General features: G+C 45.3%; 1 protein-coding gene across 3 annotated transcripts in view; it reads right to left on the bottom strand.

Moving 5' to 3' along the window:
- The window catches only part of Shank2 (SH3 and multiple ankyrin repeat domains 2), a 470,619-nt gene that overhangs the window by 353,920 nt on the left and 94,696 nt on the right, over positions 1-22,003 (bottom strand). For all 3 annotated transcript variants that reach the window (XM_076555951.1, XM_076555924.1, XM_076555928.1), the window contains exons 7-8: positions 11,295-11,446; positions 9,882-10,049 (exon numbers count right to left, since the gene is read on the bottom strand). In XM_076555951.1, the coding sequence (XP_076412066.1) occupies positions 9,882-10,049; positions 11,295-11,446 (320 nt within the window). The remainder of the gene's footprint in view (positions 1-9,881; positions 10,050-11,294; positions 11,447-22,003) is intronic.

Raw genomic sequence — 22,003 nt, 5'->3', positions numbered from 1 at the left:
GTCTGAAGCAGGAAAAGGAGAGGAGGAGCCTGTGTTGTGTGGCAATTTCCTGAATTGAGACATTCCACTACTGGAGGTGAAACTCCTTAAGACTCAGAAGATTCTAAAGGGAGGTTCATTAAAGGAGGGAAATAAACAACTCATAATTCTCAGGATGTCCCTGAAACTGACCAGATGCACAAGGCCCCTCCCTCTCTGAAGTCATATAAGCCAATCAGGACTGCTGAGATGCTCTTAAACCAGCAGAGTTGCCTGGAAGAGACTCTCTGACCTGTCAAGCTGCTTACAAGCTGTGCAGGGAGGGAGCTCCAGGGTTCCAGCTTTCATGAGCCATTGCCCAGGTCTGGGTGGGCTTTGGTGTCATAGCTGCCTTTGAGTCATCCCTGCTCCTGTGACTAATCTCTCGGAACGCCAATAAACTACTGATTCACTAGGTTAGACTTCAGTGGTCTCCTTATTTTGATCTGTCACTGTCCCTATCAGTCAGAGTGTGTTTGTGACATGTCTCCCTAAGAAAACTATCACACAACAGCATGAGATAATTGTGTGTCAGAAAAGAAGGATATGAACATGCCTGTCATAGTTTATATTGACTATTGACTTGCTGGTATTTATTTATTTATTTATTTATTTACTTACTTACTTATTTACTTATTTTGGTTTTTGTTTTTTGAGACAGGGTTTCTCTGTGTAGCTTTGGCCTTTCCTGGAAGTCACTCTGTAGCCCAGGCTAGCCTCGAACTCACAGAGATCCACCTGCCTCTGCCTCCCGAGTGCTGGGATTAAAGGCGTGCGACACCACCGCCCGGCTAGACTTGTTGGTATTTATTACCACCATGGAAACAATCCTCTGGGCATGTCTGGGCATCTCTGGGCATGTCTGGGCATGAACATTAGGTTCATTGAAGTGTAAATGTAGGGGGCAAAATCCCAGGGCTTGGGGGCTTGGATCGAATCAGAAGAAGAACGTGAGCCGGGTTCTGCTTATCTCTCTATTTCCCCATAGTGGCTGCAATGTGACCAGCTGCCTCACATATCTGCCACCATGCCTTCCCCGCCATGATGGACTGTGCATGTCCTCAAACTGTGATCCAGATAACCTTCCTGAAACTGCTTCTCTCTAGTCACAGTGATGATAAAAACAATTGAACAACGTTCAGATCCATTCCAAAGGGGCACTCGCCAGTCTAGATAGATACTAACACCAGGTGTTATCCAATAATATCTGCCAGGAAAGACAAACCCATAAATCTACTTCACTATAAATAAAACAGTGAACAAACATAGCTTTCCTGTCTGATGTGAACACAGCTAGAGACAAAATGGAGGATAGTCTCCACAGGCGAGGGCAATAATCAATATTGACAAGCAATGTGGAAGCCAGAGCTGCAGGTGAGCCTGGACTGGTGATCTCAGGGATCACCCCAAAGACGAGTTCATTACAACAGGGAAGGAGTAGCAGTGTAAGATGCCTGGTACTCACCAGAATGCCACTAGTCATGGCAAGTGGTCACCACAGGCCACCTCACAGGACACAATGCCAAGAGCACAGTGGCAGCAGCTTGGTGACAATTCTGCTAAATGCACACCTGGGTGTCCTCAGGACAAGGCAGAGGACCACAGACAGAAAGGCAATCTAGAAAACAGCTGCCCCAGATCAGAAGACACAGTGTAGGGCCCAGGAATATAGGAATATGACAGGGATACAGGAATAAGATAGGAATACAGGAATAAGATAGGAATACAGGAATAAGATAGGAATACAGGAATAAGATAGGAATACAGGAATAAGATAGGAATACAGGAATAAGATAGGAGTACAGGAATAAGATAGGAATAAGATAGGAATATAGGAATAAGACAGGAATACAAGAATAAGATAGGAATACAGGAATAAGACAGGGATACAGGAATAAGATAGGAATGTAGGAATAAGATAGGAATACAGGAATAAGATAGGAATACAGGAATAAGACAGGGATACAGGAATAAGACAGGAATGTAGGAATAAGATAGGAATGTAGGAATAAGATAGGAATACAGGAATAAGATAGGAATACAGGAATAAGACAGGAATGTAGGAATAAGATAGGAATGTAGGAATAAGATAGGAATACAGGAATAAGATAGGAATACAGGAATAAGACAGGGATACAGGAATAAGACAGGAATGTTGGAATAAGATAGGAATGTAGGAATAAGATAGGAATACAGGAATAAGATAGGAATACAGGAATAAGACAGGGATACAGGAATAAGATAGGAATACAGGAATAAGACAGGAATGTAGGAATAAGATAGGAATACAGGAATAAGATAGGAATACAGGAATAAGACAGGGATACAGGAATAAGACAGGGATACAGGAATAAGACAGGAATGTAGGAAAAAGACAGGAATGTAGGAATAAACTTAAGGAATGAAAACTGACAGCCATCAGCTTGACCAGCAAAAAGGGGATTAACCTTTAACTGGGCCCTTCCGTGTTTTACAATGGGCAGCTCTGTCAACAACTCGAATGTTAGTTTTCTTTGACTCAAGATTGCCCTTTGTAGCCCTGGAGTTAGCTATTCTTCGATAACCCCCTACCACTCATTACCGAAACCAAAGTTAACTTTTAATGAGTTCTGTGTGCCAACCTGCTTTGCATTGTTTCTTAACCCCCCCACCCCCGCCATGGGAGCCCAGCTGGTCAGGAGAAGCTGCAGGTCTGGGCAAACATCAATTAACTGAGTCAGGGAGGGCTACAGGGATATACAAATATTGTTTAGCTAAAACCCCCTAAAACCTTGTTAATGGGAAGGTGCAAAAACCTAAAACAATTTGTCTCTAAAAGTTTAACTTCAAAATTGTAAAAATTTCTTTGTCCATGCCTAATGCTTACCCCTTACTATAAAAAGAGGTTCATAGCCCCCCATCCAACTGCCACAGCCTCAGAATCCCGAAAGCTGGCTGTGGTCTCAGCTAGCTGATAAGCTTTTGTGCCCCGCGGTGATATTTCCATTCTTTAGGCTTTTTGGAATAAAACCTGCTTCTGGTTTAATAGACTTTGGTGGTTACCCCCATTATTGCATGACCCCAGACCCAACAAGAGCAGGTTCTCACACATAAAAGGGTCCAGGGCAGATTCAGGATGTACCCTCTGGCCATCAAGGACACTGCCGAGACATCTGGTGAGAATCAAATGTGGTCTGGAATGAAGCCCGCCTGGAGGCATCTGCCTGTGGCTGTGTGCATACCTGAGTTTGCAGACACTATGTAGTCAGTTCTAAAACAAGGGAGGTATTTCCTTGATGCAGAGAAACGGGATGTTGCCAAGGGGGAGAAGCCAGACTGTCCTGTGCAGGGTCTACTGGACGCAGCTTCCAAGGGGGACGGAGGTCAGATAGCAAACCAAAGTCAGGACATAATACTGCCTCAGACTCTCCTGTCTTCCCACTTCCCGACTTTCAGAAGAAAAATGTGTTCTTGGGGGCTCACCCAAGTCTACTGCTTCAAACACCCCTAGGGAGGACTGGGTGTGAGTATTTAGAATAAGGGCCCCTCAGAGCACTAGGTTCACCCCAGCTGTGCCCAGCAGCCCATCCTGCCACTTGCCAACCATTAGATTTGTTATGAATAAGAAAACAGTGAGCCTGCCTCTGAGCACAGCACTGCCACCTGCTGGACACTTGTGGTAAATCTCCACACTGATAGAGCAGCAGGAGCTGAACAGCAGCGTCCTGGACACCAGCAGAGTCCTAACCAGGATGTTACAGTGTCACTATTTGGAGATGGGTCTCTAAGGAAGGGGAGAATGAGGCCACCAGCGGGGGCCCTATGCCACAACCCAGGATCTTCAAAGAAGACTGGTCAATGGGGCTAGATGCCTCAGTGATTAAGAGCACTGGCTGCTCCTCCACAGGACCAGGGTTCAATTTTCAGCACCAACATAGTGGCTCACAACCATCTGTAACTCTAGTTCCAGGGGACCGAGCACTAACACCCTCTTCTGGCCTCCACAGGCACTGCACGCACATGATGCACACACATACATGCATACATATATACATTCACATGTATGCAGGCAAAACACTCATACATATAAAATATAATACATAAATATAAAAGGGGGAGAGAGAGTTGGCCAAGACACAGACACACAGAGGAAAGCCATGTGAGGTCATAGTATAGGACACGGCAAGATGATGACCACGTGGAGAGGGCGTCATGTATGGGTAAGAGCACTAACTGCACCCAGGCACTGTAGAAAGTGTCTCACGAATACTCTTGCATTTAGCTGTCTCAAGAGCTCTGTGAATTGTCTGAGGAGACAAAGCCCTTGCCCAGGCCACCTAGGAAATATGAGGAAGTTTCCATCCCAGGCTGCCTACACTGGGCAAAACTCGCTCCATGGACAGTATGAGGAGAAGCCCCGCCCCCTACTGCTGATGCAGACAGGCGCATGGAGTATGGGAGTAAGTGGGAGAGCCTTTCTGAGCTAGCCTGTTGGCCCGTAGCTGTCTTCTCCCTGAGGATCTTGCCTGGGTTGGACCCAGCACACTGCAGGCTGCACTGTGGTTGTACGTGTGTTGGGGGAGGGGAGAAAAAAGAACTGAGAACTCCCAGGTCCCAGATGACACCCAAGAATGATAGGAATGCATTTGACTTGGTTTCTTTAATGATGTGGTGTGTGTGTGTGTGTGTGTGTGTGTGTGTGTGTGTGTGTGTATGTGTGTGTGTGTGTATGTGTGTATGGTGTGTGTGTGTGGTGTTTGTGTATGTACTTTCCCAGGTGTCCATATTGAACATGTATTTATTTGGGAACAAGGAAAAGAATTAAGGGCATTTAAACAACAAACTTTAAAAATACACGTTTGGGGCTGGAAAGGTGGCTCAGCAGTTAAAAATGCTTCCTGTTCTTCCAAAGGACCTGGGGTTCAGTTCCCAGCACTGACATGTCAGCTCACAGCCATCTGTAACCCCAGTTCCAGAGGACCCAACACCCTCTTCTGGCCTCTAAGGGCACTGCACACACATGGCACACATGCATGCAGTGAAACACTTATATGCAGCATAAAATAAAAATAACTATTCAAACAAAATTAAGAATGCTTCCTGCTCTTCCAGAGGGCCCAAGTTCAGTTCCTAGTACTCATGTTGGGTGGCTCACAATTGCCTGTAACTCCAGCTTCAGGGGATCTGATGCCCTCTTCTGGCTTCCATGGCTGTCTACACTCACAAGCAAGCACATGCCCACACACATACACACATAAATAAATAAAAACATTTTTTAAAAAAAGATATGAGTTTGCAGATGTGAATTCAAACAAGAGCTCCAGCCATTTCAGGCACGAGGCACCTGGCTTCATAACAGACAGCCAAGAGACATCTCTGAGATGCCCCAGGGAGCTGGCCAGGCACCTGCCATTTGTGCTACCAGGAAGTGTCTCCAGGGGCCAGCAGGTGAAAAAAGATGTCTACACACCATGATGCTACAGTGGACAGTGGTGCTACCCAAAGAGGAACCAACTTTAAGTCCTGAGCCCAGAATCCTGGGCCTCTGGGGCTTCTCCAAGAGGGCCAGAACTAGTTCAGGTAGATCCCAACAAAATGCACCCACCCCGTGTATTTTATTCCTCCATAAACACTGTTGTATTAAGAATGGTTTCTGCTTGAGAGGTCCGTAGGTGAGATGAAGAAGAAGCCAGTGGACTAAGACAAGGCTGCACTTCGTTCAGCCAACTGCTCGCTCTGTGACCTTAGCAAAGTTACCTACCCTCTCTGAGCCTGCTAACTCACGTGTTGACAGGGATAGGAAGCACTCTGCTGGAGTTGCCTTGAGGATATATAAAGAGGCTCAGCAGGGCAGTGTTTGGTTGGGTAAGTGTGAACTGTGGCTAGAAACATAACCTAGGAGGTGTTGGCTCTGTCTCCTGCTCCTGCCAGGTCTGTGCAGGCTCAGTCAGCTGCCAACCTGTTTAACAGACACAGCAGTCTGCAGCTAAAAGAAATGACAACAACAACAACAACAACAACAACAACAACAACAAAAAGCCTGGCGGAAAAGACCCTGGTTCTTCAGTAACAGAGCTTTCCCAGACTAGTCTAAAACTGACCACTAGAGGGCAGTCCAAACCCTGAAGCTGAGCTGAGAAAAGGCAGTAGGATTCAGGATTCAGGATTCAAGAGCAAGAGCATTAGTCTTCCAAGGTCTCCAGAGCACCATGGTCTGGGGGGCAGAGGCACTGAAGGGTCTGGGTGGCAACAAAATGAAAAAGCTCTCAATCCAGACCCAGGATGGAACTTGGCATCCATGGGGCCCCAGAAACCAGCAACAGCCTGGGTCCCACAGCCAAGGGCTGTCCAAGATAAGGACCAGAGTCCCATGGTTTACATGAGAAGGCCAGACATGGAAGTGTGATGTCACTGGACTGTGAAGAGGGGCTGACCTGGTGGAGGGAGGGGCAAGAAGGCTAGACAAGGGGTGTGGGGAGCAGGGAGAGGGAGCCGTGTGAAGAAGCTCCAAGTGTGCTGGGCGGAGATGCTACAGTCACCCATCCCCTGCTCCAGGACACAAGTGCCTGCTGGTCACTCTTTGAGGCCAGGAAGTACTATCACCTGGGGACACAGAGCACACATACCTGCTCCCTACCTGTCCACATACATGTGTGTGAGTGTGAGTGTGTGTACATTCCCTTAGTTATGTGATTTTTTAAGTATGTTCCCTGTCTAGCTTCCCTCATGTATCAGAGAGTCTGTCCACCACTGCATCCTGGTGTCAGGACACTGGGTGGGTGACAGGTGTCCCGGATGCTCTGTCAGTAACATTCCTGGCTGTGTGAACAATAGGTGGGCAGGCGCCTGAGGGGCAGTGGACTCCCCGGGCAGTGCAGTGGAGATGGTGAGGGAGCACAGGCCGGGAGCCCCATGAAGCTTCTACAGCACTGCAGATACAAATAAGTAGGCAATGTGCACGGGGAGGGCCCAGTCCAGGGAGATGGCTGAGCGGGAAGCTACCATCCACCCTGCCCAACACCACCACGGAAGGGCTCAAGAGAGCCAGGACTGAGCAGTTGCTGAAGGCTACCCATCACCCCGGCCCAGGCCATCAAGAAGAAGCAGGAAGAATTGAGAGGAAAGAGGGAGGCAGGTGGGCAAGAGCCTACACTACTTCTCAGGGCTGTAAAAGTTAGGGTTCTCTAAAGAGACAGAGCTGCTAGGGTACACATGTATGTACATAGCCTGTTCCCCGTGTCCATGAGCTCTGTCACCCATGGATTCTAGACTTCCTTTTCTTCTTGTCCTTAAACATGGTAGCGCCACTGTTCTCAGAGAACTCACACCATCCAGGTTATTATAAATCATGCCTGTAATCCTAGCCCTGGGAAGCTGAGGTAGGAGGATTGCCTAAAGTTCAAGGCTATCTTGGACTATGCATTGAGTTCCAGGATACCCTAGGCCACGGGATTGAGACTCTGTCTCAGAAATACAAGCAAAAACAAATGGAAAATAACGAGTCACCTTGAGATGACTGGACATGCTTGGATCGATGTGTGTGCTACATGTAAATGCCACACTGTGTTACAGAAGGGTTTGGGGCATTTTGGAAGTCCTGGGGATGGGACCCCTGAGGATCCTGAGAGATAACTGTACTTAGAGATGTATATACGGAGGCCCAGAGAGAAAATGTAAATACCTGAAATCATGTTTTAAAGAGCTGGTTTCCATAGTGATGGAGCAGCCAGGGTGAGGTCTGCAGGGAGGGCAGAGGCTTGGTGGGGGGCTGGTGCTGCAGCGGGAGCCTGAAAGGCATCTGGGGTAGAGCTGGGGCTTTTCTGTGTACCTCAGGCTTCCCACAAAGAGCCTCTGCTGAGTGGACAGTCTCCAGCTGATGTGGAGGGTCACCTCTTTCCCTAAAGGCTGCTGGTTTAACTCCATCCTAGAGAACACTGTCAGAGCAACACCTAGAGTTATTCGGATCAGCACGTGGTACCACGTCCCAGCAGTCTGTCACAGAGAAAGTCTGTCCTTCATAAAGCAAGCATGGGAGTGGCAGTCAGCCTCACATCAGGCACACGGACAAGATGGTCGTTATATTGTCTGCTCTGAGGTCCCCACCCAGTGTAGGCTTGGGGTGCCAGCAGCAGTATCCAAGAGTCCCATTCACTCCATGCAGGCATGGGACCTAATCCAGGCTGTGGGGTTCCACAATCCAGAATTGACTCTACAAGAGGCAGGCCAGATGAGGGCAGGGCCTGCAGGGCCTGCTTCCCTCTCAGTTACAGTCCGCAGCCCTCGGCCCTGAACTGCTCTGGGTGGGCATGCAACCCCTCCTTCTAGGAGGGGTATGTGTGGAAGGCGGTACAGGTATTGAGAGACTGATAGAGGAACTAAGAACCGTGATAGACCATCGCCATATCAACGCCAATAAGAGACTACCTCGGGCTCTCTCCCCTGTCCTTCCTGCCCACCTACCCACCCAGACCCCTTCCAGTCTATAAATGCTAGCTTTGGATGACTTAACATTGCTTCCAATAGCCTTCTGGGTGCAGCCATGTTGGCATAGCTCCAACCAGCCAGCTCCATCATTCCCAGAAATACAGGCTTCCCTGTCTGGGGGCCGTTAATGGCTCCAACTGCTGCTGGCTTGTGTCCAGGCCGCAGCCTTGAACTCGGACCCTTTCTTCCTGCACCTGGTTCATGAAGGCTGCCCTTCTAGAACTATCAGGTGGATTTTGTTTCTTGCTAGGGTACTGGGTGTCACACCTCCTGGCCCCATGGTTACAAGGTCATAGGTGTCACGCCTCCCAGTTTCATGGTTACAAAGTAAAGCCTGAAAACCTCTTGCTTTGTGCAAGGAAATCAGGCCTCGTCCTGGGTCACCTGGTACTTTCTTTGCTATGTTCCTAGGATGTCAAGGCCTGGAGAGCTCATCGACCATGGGGAGGGATGCACACCCTCAACTCCTCCCTGACTCTAGGTGTCATGCTGTAGACACACAGCAGCCTCACATGATCACCTAGTTTCTCCTGCAAAGTGGGAAACAGCCATCTCTAGGTAAATGTGTTAGCACATAAATGCTGATGACTAATATACACTTTTTAGGACCTTGGGTATATCATCTAAGATACCAGAAGGGGCCTGATGCTCGGTCACTCTGTGGTCTGGGTCTGACATCACGGGGAGAGCTCAGCGGTGGGAGTGGTCTGGGTCTGACATCACAGGGAGAGCTCAGCGGTGGGTGTGGTCTGGGTCTGACATCACAGGGAGAGCCCAGCCGTGGGTGTGGTCTGGGTCTGGCATCAAGGGGAGAGCTCAGTGGTGGGTGTGGTCTGGGTCTGACATCACAGGGAAGAGCCCAGCGGTGGGTGTGGTCTGGGTCTGGCATCAAGGGGAGAGCCCAGCGGTGGGAGTGGTCTGGGTCTGACATCACAGGGAGAGCTCAGCGATGGGTGTGGTCTGGGTCTGACATCACAGGGAGAGCTCAACGGTGGGTGTGGTCTGGGTCTGACATCACGGGCAGAGCTCAGCCGTGGGTGTGGTCTGGGTCTGACATCACGGGCAGAGCTCAGCGGTGGGAGTGGTCTGGGTCTGACATCACGGGCAGAGCTCAGCCGTGGGTGTGGTCTGGGTCTGACATCACAGGCAGAGCTCAGCGGTGGGAGTGGTCTGGGTCTGACATCACGGGCAGAGCTCAGCCGTGGGTGTGGTCTGGGTCTGACATCACAGGGAGAGCTCAGCGGTGGGTGTGGTCTGGGTCTGGCATCACGGGGAGAGCCCAGCGGTGGGAGTGGTCTGGGTCTGGCATCACAGGGAGAGCTCAGTGGTGGGTGTGGTCTGGGTCTGGCATTACCGGGAGAGCCCAGCAGTGGGTGTAGCGAGCAGAGGCACAGCCATACCTGGTGGATCTCGTGCCAGCCATTCTCGTCCTTGCAGCACACGGAGGCATGCTCATGGAGAAGGAGCTCGCAGCAGTAAGGGTCGCCCCCCACAATGGCTGTGTGATACAGCGGCGTGAGCCCATAGCTGTCCTTGTAATCCGGGGAGGCGCCCAGCTCCAGGAGGGTCTAGGTAAAGAATGGAAAGTTGTCACTGGTCTCCTCCATGGAATGAATTGAAGACACAGTAGGATGGAAGACACAGCTTTCCCACGGGCCAAGCTGGGTCGTGCCCGGACGCCTGATGCTCCCCCTGACACAAAACTGGAGAGTGACAGGCGATGTTCTAACTGCCACCTGGAAGTGACAGGCGATGTTCATGGATGCAGGAATGGCCTGCACCCAGAGGAGAGACAGTCGGCAACTGCGGCTCCTCGACAGGTTCCTGCCGGTGCCTAGAACCCTGTATCCCGGAAGACAGCTGTGGACAGCCATCAAGGCTGCACTTGCTAAAGAGAGTCGCAGTATCTGAAGTAACACACAGCACAGCGGGATCGCAGTGAGTCGAGGGGTAGTGAGCCTCTGGAGTGGGTCAGGAAAGATGTGGTCTTCCCAGAAGTCTGTAGGAAGGTACGGCCGAGGTGAAGTGGGGAGGGCAGAAATGAGAAGAAAGCCCCCATCTCAGACCAACCTGCAGCCAGAGGGCCCGGCCTCCTCATGGGGCTCGGGTGGAGAGCAGGCTGGGAGCCACATTCTCTCTGGACAGGGCTGCGCACACTGCCAGGCAGGGCCAGGAGCAAAGACGTGGGGGGAAGGAGGATGTGGAACTAAGGAAGAAAGGAAGATGGGGTGGATGCTGCATGGCCAGGCTGAAAAGTGGTGTGGGGAAGACGGGTGTGGGGAAGAGAGGAAAGATGGACCTGAGGAGACGGGCGTGGGAAGACGGGCGTGGGAAGATGGGCATGGGAAAAAAGGTTGGGAAGATGGCAGTGGGGAAGAAGGGCATGGAGGGAGATGGGCCTGGAAAGGTAGCCATGGGAAAAGAGGGTGGGGAGGCAGTCATGAGGAAGATGGGTGTAGAGCATATGCCACATGGAAGTTCAGGAGAAGACACGAGTGGGCACAGCTGCCTGGCTCCCAGAGATGCAACGCAGGGGGCATCGAGGCTGTCCGCACTAATGGATTTGAGGCCTCCTCTGAGGGACAACAACAAGGCTTAGCACCAACTCATTTGTTGGAAACACAAGCCTTTCTGTGGAGCAGAGGGGACAAGGTGGCTTACGGCACTGGGTTCTAGAAGCATCTATACCACAGAGGGGGCAGGAGAGCCTGACACTGAACTGCCCTTCTGAGACACAGTGGGGGCAGGATTCATGGTTCCCTGGGGAGGAAGCCATTGTGAGGACAGCTCAGGGGACCAGATGAAGGACCCACCTTCAGGGCAAGCTGGTTCCTCGTCCGGGCAGCCTTGTGAAGGGCGGTCATGCCATCCCTGGCACGGAAGTCCAGATGTGCACCCCCATTTCTGAGAGCTTTGATGACCTCCATGGAGTCACTGAGCTGGGCAGCCAGGGTCAGGGGCGTCTCTGAGGAAACCAAACACAAAGGCATTAGAACAAATCCTCAGAGAAGGATGCCAAGCCCCACGGTGTGCACAGCCACACGAGAGTACCTGAGACTGAGCAGCTCCTGTGAGCCTCTGGTCCCTGAGAGTCCACACAGTCAGGACGACTCGGACAAACCCATGACAATGACAGAGACACATGGGGTCACATGCAAATCAAAACAGTAGCAGCAGGGTTTCCATAGTGCGGGCCTTGGTGCCATGGATCCTGGAAAGTCCTGCCATGCTCACTGAGGACAGAAGCCTGGGCACCATCTTGACATGTCCCTCAACTGGGTAGACCAGCACCCTTTCTCCTTTGATTCATAACACACATGAACCCTTTGTGGCTATAAGGAACTAGGCTGCAAGGTTCCCACATAGATAAGGACTGGAATCCTCTGGGTGTGACATTTAGGTGACCATAGAGCACCAGGACAACATACAAGTTACTGTGATCCAAAGTGACAACACACTAGAGTAGTTGTGGGAGCCCACAACTGACTCAGTTTCCCAGTTTGAATCTGAAGTCTATTCTGAGTCAATAGAGTTCAAGCTTGTTTGCTCCAAGGCTGTGAGAAAGTTCTGATTAGCCCACAGAGCCTCCTTGAAGGACTGTGAGAAAATCCTGATTAGCCCACAGGAAGGAACACACTATCTAGCTAGATGTGGGCTGCTGATGCCAGCCACAGATACATTGAGATAGAAAATGAAACTGCCTGCTCCTTGACGCAAGGCAAGATAGATAGTGGTTGAATGCCTGTGCTGTGCATTGTTCTACCTCTGTCCTTCAAGACTGTGTATAAGCTGGCTGTGAAATAAACTTGGGGCTGTCTGGCATGGACCAGCAGACCTCTCGACTCTTTTCTGTCTTCTTCATTGTCTCTTCCTTCCGCATGCCTCTACCCAGCTACCCAGCTGACTGTCAGCAGGCCCGACAAGTAGTGGTTCTCCACCTTCCTAATGCTTCAACCTTTTAACACAGCTCCTCATGTTGCAGTGACCCCCAACCATAAAATTATGCCATTGCTACTTCATGACTGCAATTCTGCTACTGTTATGAACAGTAATGTAAATATCTGATATGCAGGATGTCTGATATGCGACCCCAAAAGGGGTCACAACCCACAGGTTGAGAACCACCACAGTTGAGTTTCCATCTCAGGGCAGGGGAGGTTGCTCGGTGGGAAGAGTAGTTGCTACACAAACATGAGGACCTGAGCTCGAATCCCCAGCTGAGTGCAGGTGTGCATGCCTGTGACCCCAGCAGCGACAGGCGGGTTCCCAGGCTTACCGGCCAGCCAGTCCAGCCAAAACAGTGATATGGTGATATTTTATTTGTACTGAAATGTGATTTTATTTGTATGTTAATAAATAAAGTTGCCTGGGGATCAGAGCTAATAGAAAGCCATAGCAGAGCTCAGCATTCATGGCGCACACCTTTAATCCCAGCACTTGGTAGGCAGAGCTAGGTAGATCTCTGTGTGGTCAAGGATACAGCCAGCATTGGAGACACATGCCTTTAATTTCAATACCAACCATAGAAGACCTGGAGGTCTGTACAGACAGGCAGTGACGAGGTGGTCATGTGGTTGGGTTTACAACCAATGAGAAGGCAGAACGGAAAGTCTATATAAAGACAAACACAGAGGAAGTAGGTCTCTCTTGGCTGAAGAGGATCGCTGAAGCAGGAAGGGTAAGGCTCTTAGCTCTGACCTCTTGTGCTTTTATCTTTACATTCGCTCGGGGTTTCTTATTTAATAAGATGGTTACTTCTACATTTGGCGCCCAATGTGACAATCCATTAAAAACTGCTTGGCTTGGTGGCAGGTCCAGTTTCCTGCCTGGGTGGCCCAGCTCCCTAGCTCAGGCCCAGATCAGCTTGGTCTCAGGCCGGACTGACAAGCCCCAAGCGGTTAGCTGCAGCTGGAGCTACGTGCTTAAAGCCAGTGCTACAAACAACTCAGGACTGCCCTGCCAAACAGGGCCCCTGCCTGTAAAGCCAATGCACGTGGTTGGAGCTTAAGGAAACTGGAGCCCAGGCTTGACTCAGCTCAAGTGGGAACACGTGGCTGGATTTAAGCTTTTAGCCAGAACTTGTGGCTACGCTTTCTTGTGCTCGCTCCCCCCCCCTTTCTCTGGATTCACACCTCGGACATTATGTGGCTGTTTTGAAATTCCCTCAGATTTCTACTGTTCTACGCAGACTTAGTAAATTAATGAACATATCAGATATTTTAAAGGAAACTATTTAAAAGAAATTTTTTCCACATTTAAAAAAAAATGGGTTTTATGTGTACCTTGGAAGAAAATTGGGCTTCGTTTGAAAGTTTAGGCAGTCTGACAATGGAACAACTATATGAGAAGATTAATGTTGATCAAATTATGCAGTTTATTACTTTTCTTATCCTCATTTTACTATTTAAAAAGATAGTCAATTTAAGTGCCAGGATAACAGTTTTAAACCTGTTAAAATGAATTATAGAGAAATTCAAATTCAGACAGAAGAAATTAACAGTGAAGTTGTTTCAAGACTGGATCATAAGGTTATAGAAAGAAAGCCTGTTTTCACACAGTCACCCTTAATTTATCCAGTAACCGTACAGCAGTTGCCTAATCAAATGACTACACAAAATATTTGGGCTCCAGTTGAAATGTTATATTTACAAAGGTTTAAGGAGGCAATAGTATCTTATGGCATGCATTCCCCATATGTAAAGCAAATGTTAAACTCTTGGTCAACATATAATAGGATTATACCACAGGACTGGCAGGAGCTGGCACAGGCTGTTCTGGAACCCAGTCAAAGGCTCCAGTGGCAAATGTGGTTCAAGTATGAGGCTTAAAACATAGAAAAACAATGGAGGGATAAAGGAATACAAGTCTTCCAGGATCAGCTTATTGGAGAAGGCCAATATGCTTCAGTACAAACACAATGTTTATATGATGTTCAAACCCTAATTCTATGTCAAATTGCAGCCTTGAATGCATGGGACAGAGTTGAGGAACCAGAAAAAAAAAGTCATTTACAAAGGTTATACAAGGCCCAAAAGAATCTTTCACAGATTTTTTACAAAGATTGGCTTCAGCAGTAAAGAGAATAGTCCCGGATTCAAAAGCTAGTCAGATAATAATTGAATCTTTGGCCTTTGAGAATGTGAATGCAGCATGCCAAAGAATAATCAGGCCATTAAGGGCAATATATGCACCTTTGGAAGATTGGATTAGAGACATGGTTAATGTTGAGGCTCATGACCATGATGATATGTGGGTAGGAGAAGCAATTTCAAAAGGTTTGAGGTATGTTAGATGTTTTGGATGTGAAAATCAAGGACATTTGAAAAGGAACTGTAAACAGGTCATTCCTAGAAACAATAATTCTTCAAGGAACAATGGCAACAGAATGCCCCTTCCTTCTGGAGTATGCAGAAGGTGTGGTAAGGGAAAACACTGGACCAACAAATGTTGATCAACAAGGGACAGGCAAAGTAATCCTTTGCCTCAGTCTTCAGGAAACTCCCAGAGGGGCCTCAGGAAGGCCCCCACAGCAAATCCAGTTCAAACCTTTCCTGCAGTTGTAGAGGTAACCCCTACTCAGAGCAATTAAATAACCAAATTCCTATTGGAATAAATCATGCTGGTGGGGATGATGAAACAGAGAGAATAGAAAATTCAGGAAAAAACATAAAGAAAAATTTTTGGCAAACTTCTATTAATGAACAAAGACCAAAATTAACAATAAAAATAAATGGTGTTTTGTTGTCTGGTCTGGTAGACACAGGTGCGGACGTTATCATAATTGCACCAGAATTTTGGCATCCAACTTGGCCTCTTCAGGAGGTAAATATTCAACTGTTAGGAATTGGGACATTATCTCAAGTGAAACAGAATGCAAGATGGCTCGAATGTATAGGTCCAGAAGGACAGAGAGGAAAATTAAAACCATATGTGGCTAACATAGCTATGAACCTGTGGGGTCGGGACCTGTTGCAACAAAGGAATACTCAGATTAACATCCCTCTGATCTCAGAAACAAATCATAAACTAGCACATGTTTCTGAGAAATATTAGAAGATATTATTCTAATGAGTGGTCACCAGCCATCCATATTATACAAGAACAGGGCACAACAACTGATGAGCTTCTAAAGACACCAACAGCTCTACCTTTAAAATGGTTAACAGACAAGCCTGTATGGGGTCAACAATGGCCTTTAACAAAATAGAAACTCCAGGCTTTAGAAGAGCTGGTAGAAGAAGAGTTAAATGCTCAGCATATTGAAGAATCAACCAGCCCTTGGAATTCTCCTGTATTTGTTATTAAAAAGAAATCTGGTAAATGGAGAATGGTAACAGACTTTAGAGCAATTAACAAAGTAATTCAGCCAATAGGCTCTCTACAATCTGGAATTCCTTTGCCTACTCTGTTACCAAAAGGATGGCCTCTCATAGTTATTGATTTAAAAGACTTTTTTTTTTCAATACCCATACAAGAAAAAGAGAAAGATTTGCTTTCACAGTGCCTACTTACAATAATTCTCAACCAGTTAAAAGATTTCAGTGGAGGGTCCTCCCACAGGGAATGCTGAATAGCCCAACTCTGTGCCAATATTTTGTACAACAGCCATTGGAAGTGATACGTAAAAAATTTCCTAAATCTATAATTTATCATTATATGGATGATATTTTACTAGCTGACTCAAATGAAGATACTTTAGAAAGAATGTTTGAAGAAGTAAAGAAAATTTTGCCTTGCTGGGGATTACAAATTGCTCCCGAAAAGATACAAAGAGGAGATTCTATTAATTATTTAGGATATAAAATAGAGCTACAAAAATTAGACCCCAAAAGGTGCAAATTAGGAGAGATAGACTACAGACGCTTAATGACTTTCAAAAATTATTTGGAGATATTTCTCATCTATGAACTATTGTTGGGGTAAAAAATGATGAACTGAATAATTTGTTCAAAACCTCAGAAGGTGACAAGGACTTAAATAGTCCAAGAGAATTATCACCTGAAGCTGAGAAAGAATTGGCCTTGGTAGAAAAGAAAGTACATGAAGGGCACGTGGATCGTATTGATCCAAAGCTGGATTGCATTTTGGTTATTTTACCTTCTAGGCATTCTCCTACAGGAATATTAATGTAGAGGGAAGATATTATTTTGGAATGGATATTTTTACCAAATAAACCAAATAAAAATTTAAAAACTTATGTGGAAAAAATCTCAGACTTGATTTGAAAAGGAAAATTGAGACTTCGTCAATTAGCAGGAATAGATCCAGCAGAAATTGTCGTACCTTTAACTAAGGAGGACATTGAAAAATTATAGACAGAAAGTGAACCTTGGCAAAGAGCTTGCAGTAATTTTTTTTGGGAGAAATTAACAGCAAATATCCCAAAAGCAATAGAATTGATCTTATAAAGAGAGCTGATTGGATCTTGCCTTGAATTGTACGAGAAAAACCCATGTCTGGAGTTCGTACATTTTATACAGATGCCAACAAGGAAAGGCAGGTTACAAATCAGGAAATTTAAGTAAAGTGGTTCAAAGTCCTTATAATTCAGTTCAAAAATCAGAATTGTATGCTATTCTGTTGGTACTAATGGATTTTTCAGAACCTCTCAACATAGTAACTGACTCTCAGCATGCTGAAAGAGTGGTATTACATACTGAGACTGCAGAATTTATCCCTGATGCTTCAGAATTAACTTCATTATTCAATTACAAGATACAATCAGGGAAAGGAGTCATCCTTTATATATAACTCATATCAGGTCCCATACTGGTCTGCCAGGCCCTCTAGCACAAGGCAATGATAAGACTGATAAATTATTGATAGGAAATGTGCTGGAAGCCTCAGAATTTCATAAAAAAACATCATGTCAATAGTAAAGGTTTAAAAAGGGATTTTTCCATAACCTGCCATAACAAGCCAAAGAAATAGTAAAGAAATGTCCTACTTGTTCCTTCTACAATCAAACGCCATTACCAGCAGGATGTAACCTAAAGGGTACTCAGAGAAATGAAATCTGGCAGATGGACGTGTTTCACTTTGCAGAATTTGGAAAATTGAAATATGTACACCATACCATCAATACTTATTCAGGATTTCAATGGGCAACTGCTTTGAGTTCTGAAAGAGCTGATTCTGTAATCACACATTTGCTAGAAGTTATGGCCATTATGGGTATACCTGCACAAATTAAAACTGACAATGCTCCAGCATATGTCTCTGTTAAAATGAAGCAGTTTTTGCTTATTAAAATATAAAGCATATTACAGGTATACCACATAATCCTACAGGTCAAGCAGTTATAGAAAGATCAAACAGAACTCTAAAGAATATGCTAAATAAACAGAAAGGGGTAACAAAACCCCCCAGAAATAGACTGCATAATGCTCTATTAACTTTGAATTTCGTCAATGCCAATGAGAAAGGAACAACAGCTACAGAGAGACATTGGATAATAGAAAAAACTACATAATTAAATCAGCCTATATACTTTAAGGATGTGCTGACCTCAGAATGGAAATCAGGATATGTGTTACGTTGGGGACAAGATTTTGCTTTTGTTTCTACAGGAGAAGCTGTGGGTACCATCAAAAATGATAAAGGTTCGATTTGAACAAGAGAGACCTCTTAATTAAAGGAGGTGATAGTTCATAAACCAGCATGAACATCCAATTTGAACTTGTATCAGTAACACATATCTTCTCATTTAATCAGATAATAACTTGCCAAAAGGGAACATCCCCAAAATTAGTCTTGGGGAAAGGTTTTTGTTTTTGTCTTTTAGGAGAATGAAGTTTAAGGAATCTGAAGAACACTGGACAAATGAGACAACTGAAGAAAAGGGACAAATCATCTATCCCAGGAAACAGAGTGAAATGGCGTATGGGTATATCACCTAAAAAATTTTATAAGTCTTCCTAAATGTTTGTTTCTGCTCTTTTCTAAAGACATGTAACACTATTGGTCTTCTTGTAGTCCCAGTTCAATTAAAATTTAAGGCTGACTTTGGAGTTAGAGAATGGCTCTCTCCTTCTTTAAACTCAAGCATGTTGTTAAAAGGAAAATGCAAACTTCCTGTATCATGCCAGAAGAAAAGAGCCATCTTCTGTTATGGGACAGGAGAAAAACCAAGTTAATTAAGGGACTATTCTATTACTAATCTCAACTCTTTGATTCTATTCTGATTCTTTAAACTTTTCTTAAAGTATGAATTTTACATCAAAATTTACAAGATTTATATATATACATATATATATACATTTTAAACTTTGTTAAGATATGAATGATCATATAGAGTACTAACTAATTCTAGAAAAAAAAGGCTTCAATTAGCTGTTTATATATGTCTTTGTGTTCGAGTCTCTTATCAGTTTTCTGCAGGAAATCACGGCCAGGCCTAACATCAAATGAAGTCTCCAGGAAGAAGATGGGGCCCCACAACAACAATTCCATGTGGACAATAATAATATCACTAAGCTGACAAACATCATCTACAGATCAGCTTTGAACTACAAAGTGCTCAGAGCAATTTTGAGAGGGCTAGCTGAGATGATCCAGTCTCAAAGACTACTTGAATAAGGACTTAAGATAAATCCTGAACTTTGCATTATACACAGACTGGATAATGAAGGATATAGTTACCTTTCCTAGAATTTGACAATTAACCAAAAATTTTTCTTTTCAGGATAAAGATACCTTCGCCCATATCCAGCAGGAAGCAATTTTAAGAATATGACGCCCACATTCCCAAAGAGGTGATGTGGGGTGGGTGGTTTTTGGTCTTTTTAATGGATTTTGTGTCTGGGATAATTTTCATTGTTTAGGGGGGTTGGTTACAAGTTGTTGTCAAGGGTAAGGAAAAGGGCTAAGCAAAGGAGATTAGATTTAAGGTTCTTATTTTAAAAAAGAAAAGAAAAAGAAAAAGACAATTATTAGTTTTAAATACTTTACATTGGATTGCATTGTTTTATATTATATACAAATTACATATATTGAAATTGATATTGTTAGAAAAGCTATATGTATATTTCTAATTGTACTTATACCGTTCATTTAACAATGTGATGCAATTTTTTGATCCTTGAATGTTATTATTACCAACTATTAGGATATAAAGAAATGAAAGTTAGTAGTTAGACATCACAATAGAACTTGTAGTCAGATTAGGTATGTTTTCAAGATTGAGCAGATATATTTTAGATAGACAGGTCATCTTCAAACCCTTCAGAGATCTACAGAATATGGCATTTAAAATGTTTTAATAACTTAGGAAATTTTTCTTTTTGTTATGACTATGAGACATGTCGGCTCCTGGCAGTACCAATATACTTCAGAGAGAATATGGGCATTGAAGAAACTGCACATGGAGTTAACTTTCATTGTAGCAAAAGTTAGCCACTGGACAACAAAGTATCCTCAAATCTGATAACAACTGACAACAGGACAAAAAAGACAGACAGGACAGGAAACAAAGGACTACTGATTCTTGCCAAAACAAGTGTGGTTATGGCTTTATCAAAAGGCATCTTCTGAGGCCAGGACAATATAGCACCATCCCTGAAGTGGCCTTCACAATCCGGAAAAGGTACAGTGCCCTTTTCTTTGAAGGCAGCTGAACAGGCAGTGGGCTGATGGCTTCTGATATGCAATGGAACAGCAGCTGAAACAGTTATTCTTGAAGAGTAACTAAGCTCACGCCTCTCAATAGTAGACTGGCATTTAATAGAGGGATGTGGAGAAGAACGGGATGCTGAGATGAAGCCACATATACACAGCCAAGAAGAATGGACAGCTGAATTCAAAAACCATCAACAATTTCCAGAATTTAAAATCCTGAATCATGACATGACACTAGTGGAATTCAGGTGTTTCTGGTACATGGACTGCTCTCACCCAATGTGAGGTTGAACTGTTGACCTTGTGTACATCCTACTTCACAAATGAGTCCGTCAGATACGCTAACCCTATAGGCTGAAGATGATGCCCCAACACTGAGGAGAAACCTCAGGTGACTGTCCAGGCAGCTGACTCTTTCTGTCAACTCACATTTTTTTTTTTGAAAGCTGCTTGCATGCACTTTCTGTTTTTATTTTTGTTAGGTAATATTATTTCCTTCTTGGGTCTCTGAAGGAGTTGAAGATTAATTAGTTATAGCTGAAGATTAGTTAGGATAGAAAGTGAATTAGGTACATTTGGACTTACCAAAATAGGGTAGGTAATGGAATTATTTTCTCTGAATTTGTCAAATACAAATGGACTAGACATCGTTTAGGTATTTATTACTTGTATATATTGTATATAGTTATTGTGCTTTTGTATATAGTTTTTCTTATGTTAGTTATAACCTTTTCCTTTTTTCTTTTTATTAAAATAGAAAAGGGGAAATATGGTGATATTTTATTTGTACTGAAATGTGATTTTATTTGCCTGGGGGTCAGAGCTAATAGCAAGCCATAGCAGAGCTCGGTATTCGTGGCCCACGCCTTTAATCTCAGCTCTTGGTAGGCAGAGCTAGGTAGATCTCTGTGTGGTCAAGGATACAGCCAGCATTGGAGACACACACCTTTAATCTCAATACCAACCATAGAAGACCTGGAGGTCTGTACAGACAGGCAGTGACAAGGCGGTCATATGGTTGGGTTTACAACCAATGAGAAGGCAGAACGGAAAGTCTATATAAAGACAAACACACAGGAAGTAGGTCTATCTTGGCTGAAGCAGGAAGGGTAAGGCTCTTAGCTCTGACCTCTTGTGCTTTTATCTTTACATTCGCTCTGTGTTTCTTACTTAATAAGATGGTTACTTCTACACAGTGATCCTCAGGTTACGTGGAAGCTGGGTGGGCCCACTCAGGTGTTTGCAGCACAATGTCTTGAAAATATTCCCCATTTTTCATGTGTTGAGATTTCCTTGATTTTTAAAACACTTTAGAACTATGGCAAGTGAACCCAAGCAGAGGGCTGGCACCCCCAAACCTGGGCCACTTGACCTTAAAGTAATACACACCATCACCCTAGAAATACTCTGAGAGTGTTGTAGCCAGGAAACAACCAGGATGTATTTCAAGAGACACACCAGGTGGAAAGGAGAGAGGCAGGGCCCTGGCAGGCTAGCTGAGAGCTCCATCCTGGCTGCAGGAATACAGACCACCAGGGAGGCCAAGATCTACGTAGATGTAAGGGCTCAGGGCAGCTGCTGGGTTGGAGTGCAGGGCACTAAGCGGCAGCTGGATGGTGTGTGTGTGTGTGTGTGTGTGTGTGTGTGTGTGTGTGTGTGTGTGTGTGTGTGTTCCATGAAAGGTGTCCCAGAAATCACGCATCTGGAGGGGTGATTTCTGCTCCAGTGCAGGCGACAACTATGGTAGTGAAAAACAGTCCTCCTCTGAAGGACTGCGTGGCCACCAGCAGGATTCTTGAAACACTGAGTTAGGAGGCTCAGGGGTCCCAGGATGGAAAATTTAACACGGCAAGGAATGATAAGCATATCACAGATAAGGTGACCAGACGTGGGGTGCATGGGTTGA

This window comes from Peromyscus maniculatus, chromosome 1, assembly GCF_049852395.1.
Source record: "Peromyscus maniculatus bairdii isolate BWxNUB_F1_BW_parent chromosome 1, HU_Pman_BW_mat_3.1, whole genome shotgun sequence".
NCBI classification, from domain to species: Eukaryota; Metazoa; Chordata; class Mammalia; order Rodentia; family Cricetidae; genus Peromyscus; species Peromyscus maniculatus.
Note: the sequence above shows the minus strand (reverse complement) of the source record. Positions and strands in the feature narration are given on the sequence as shown.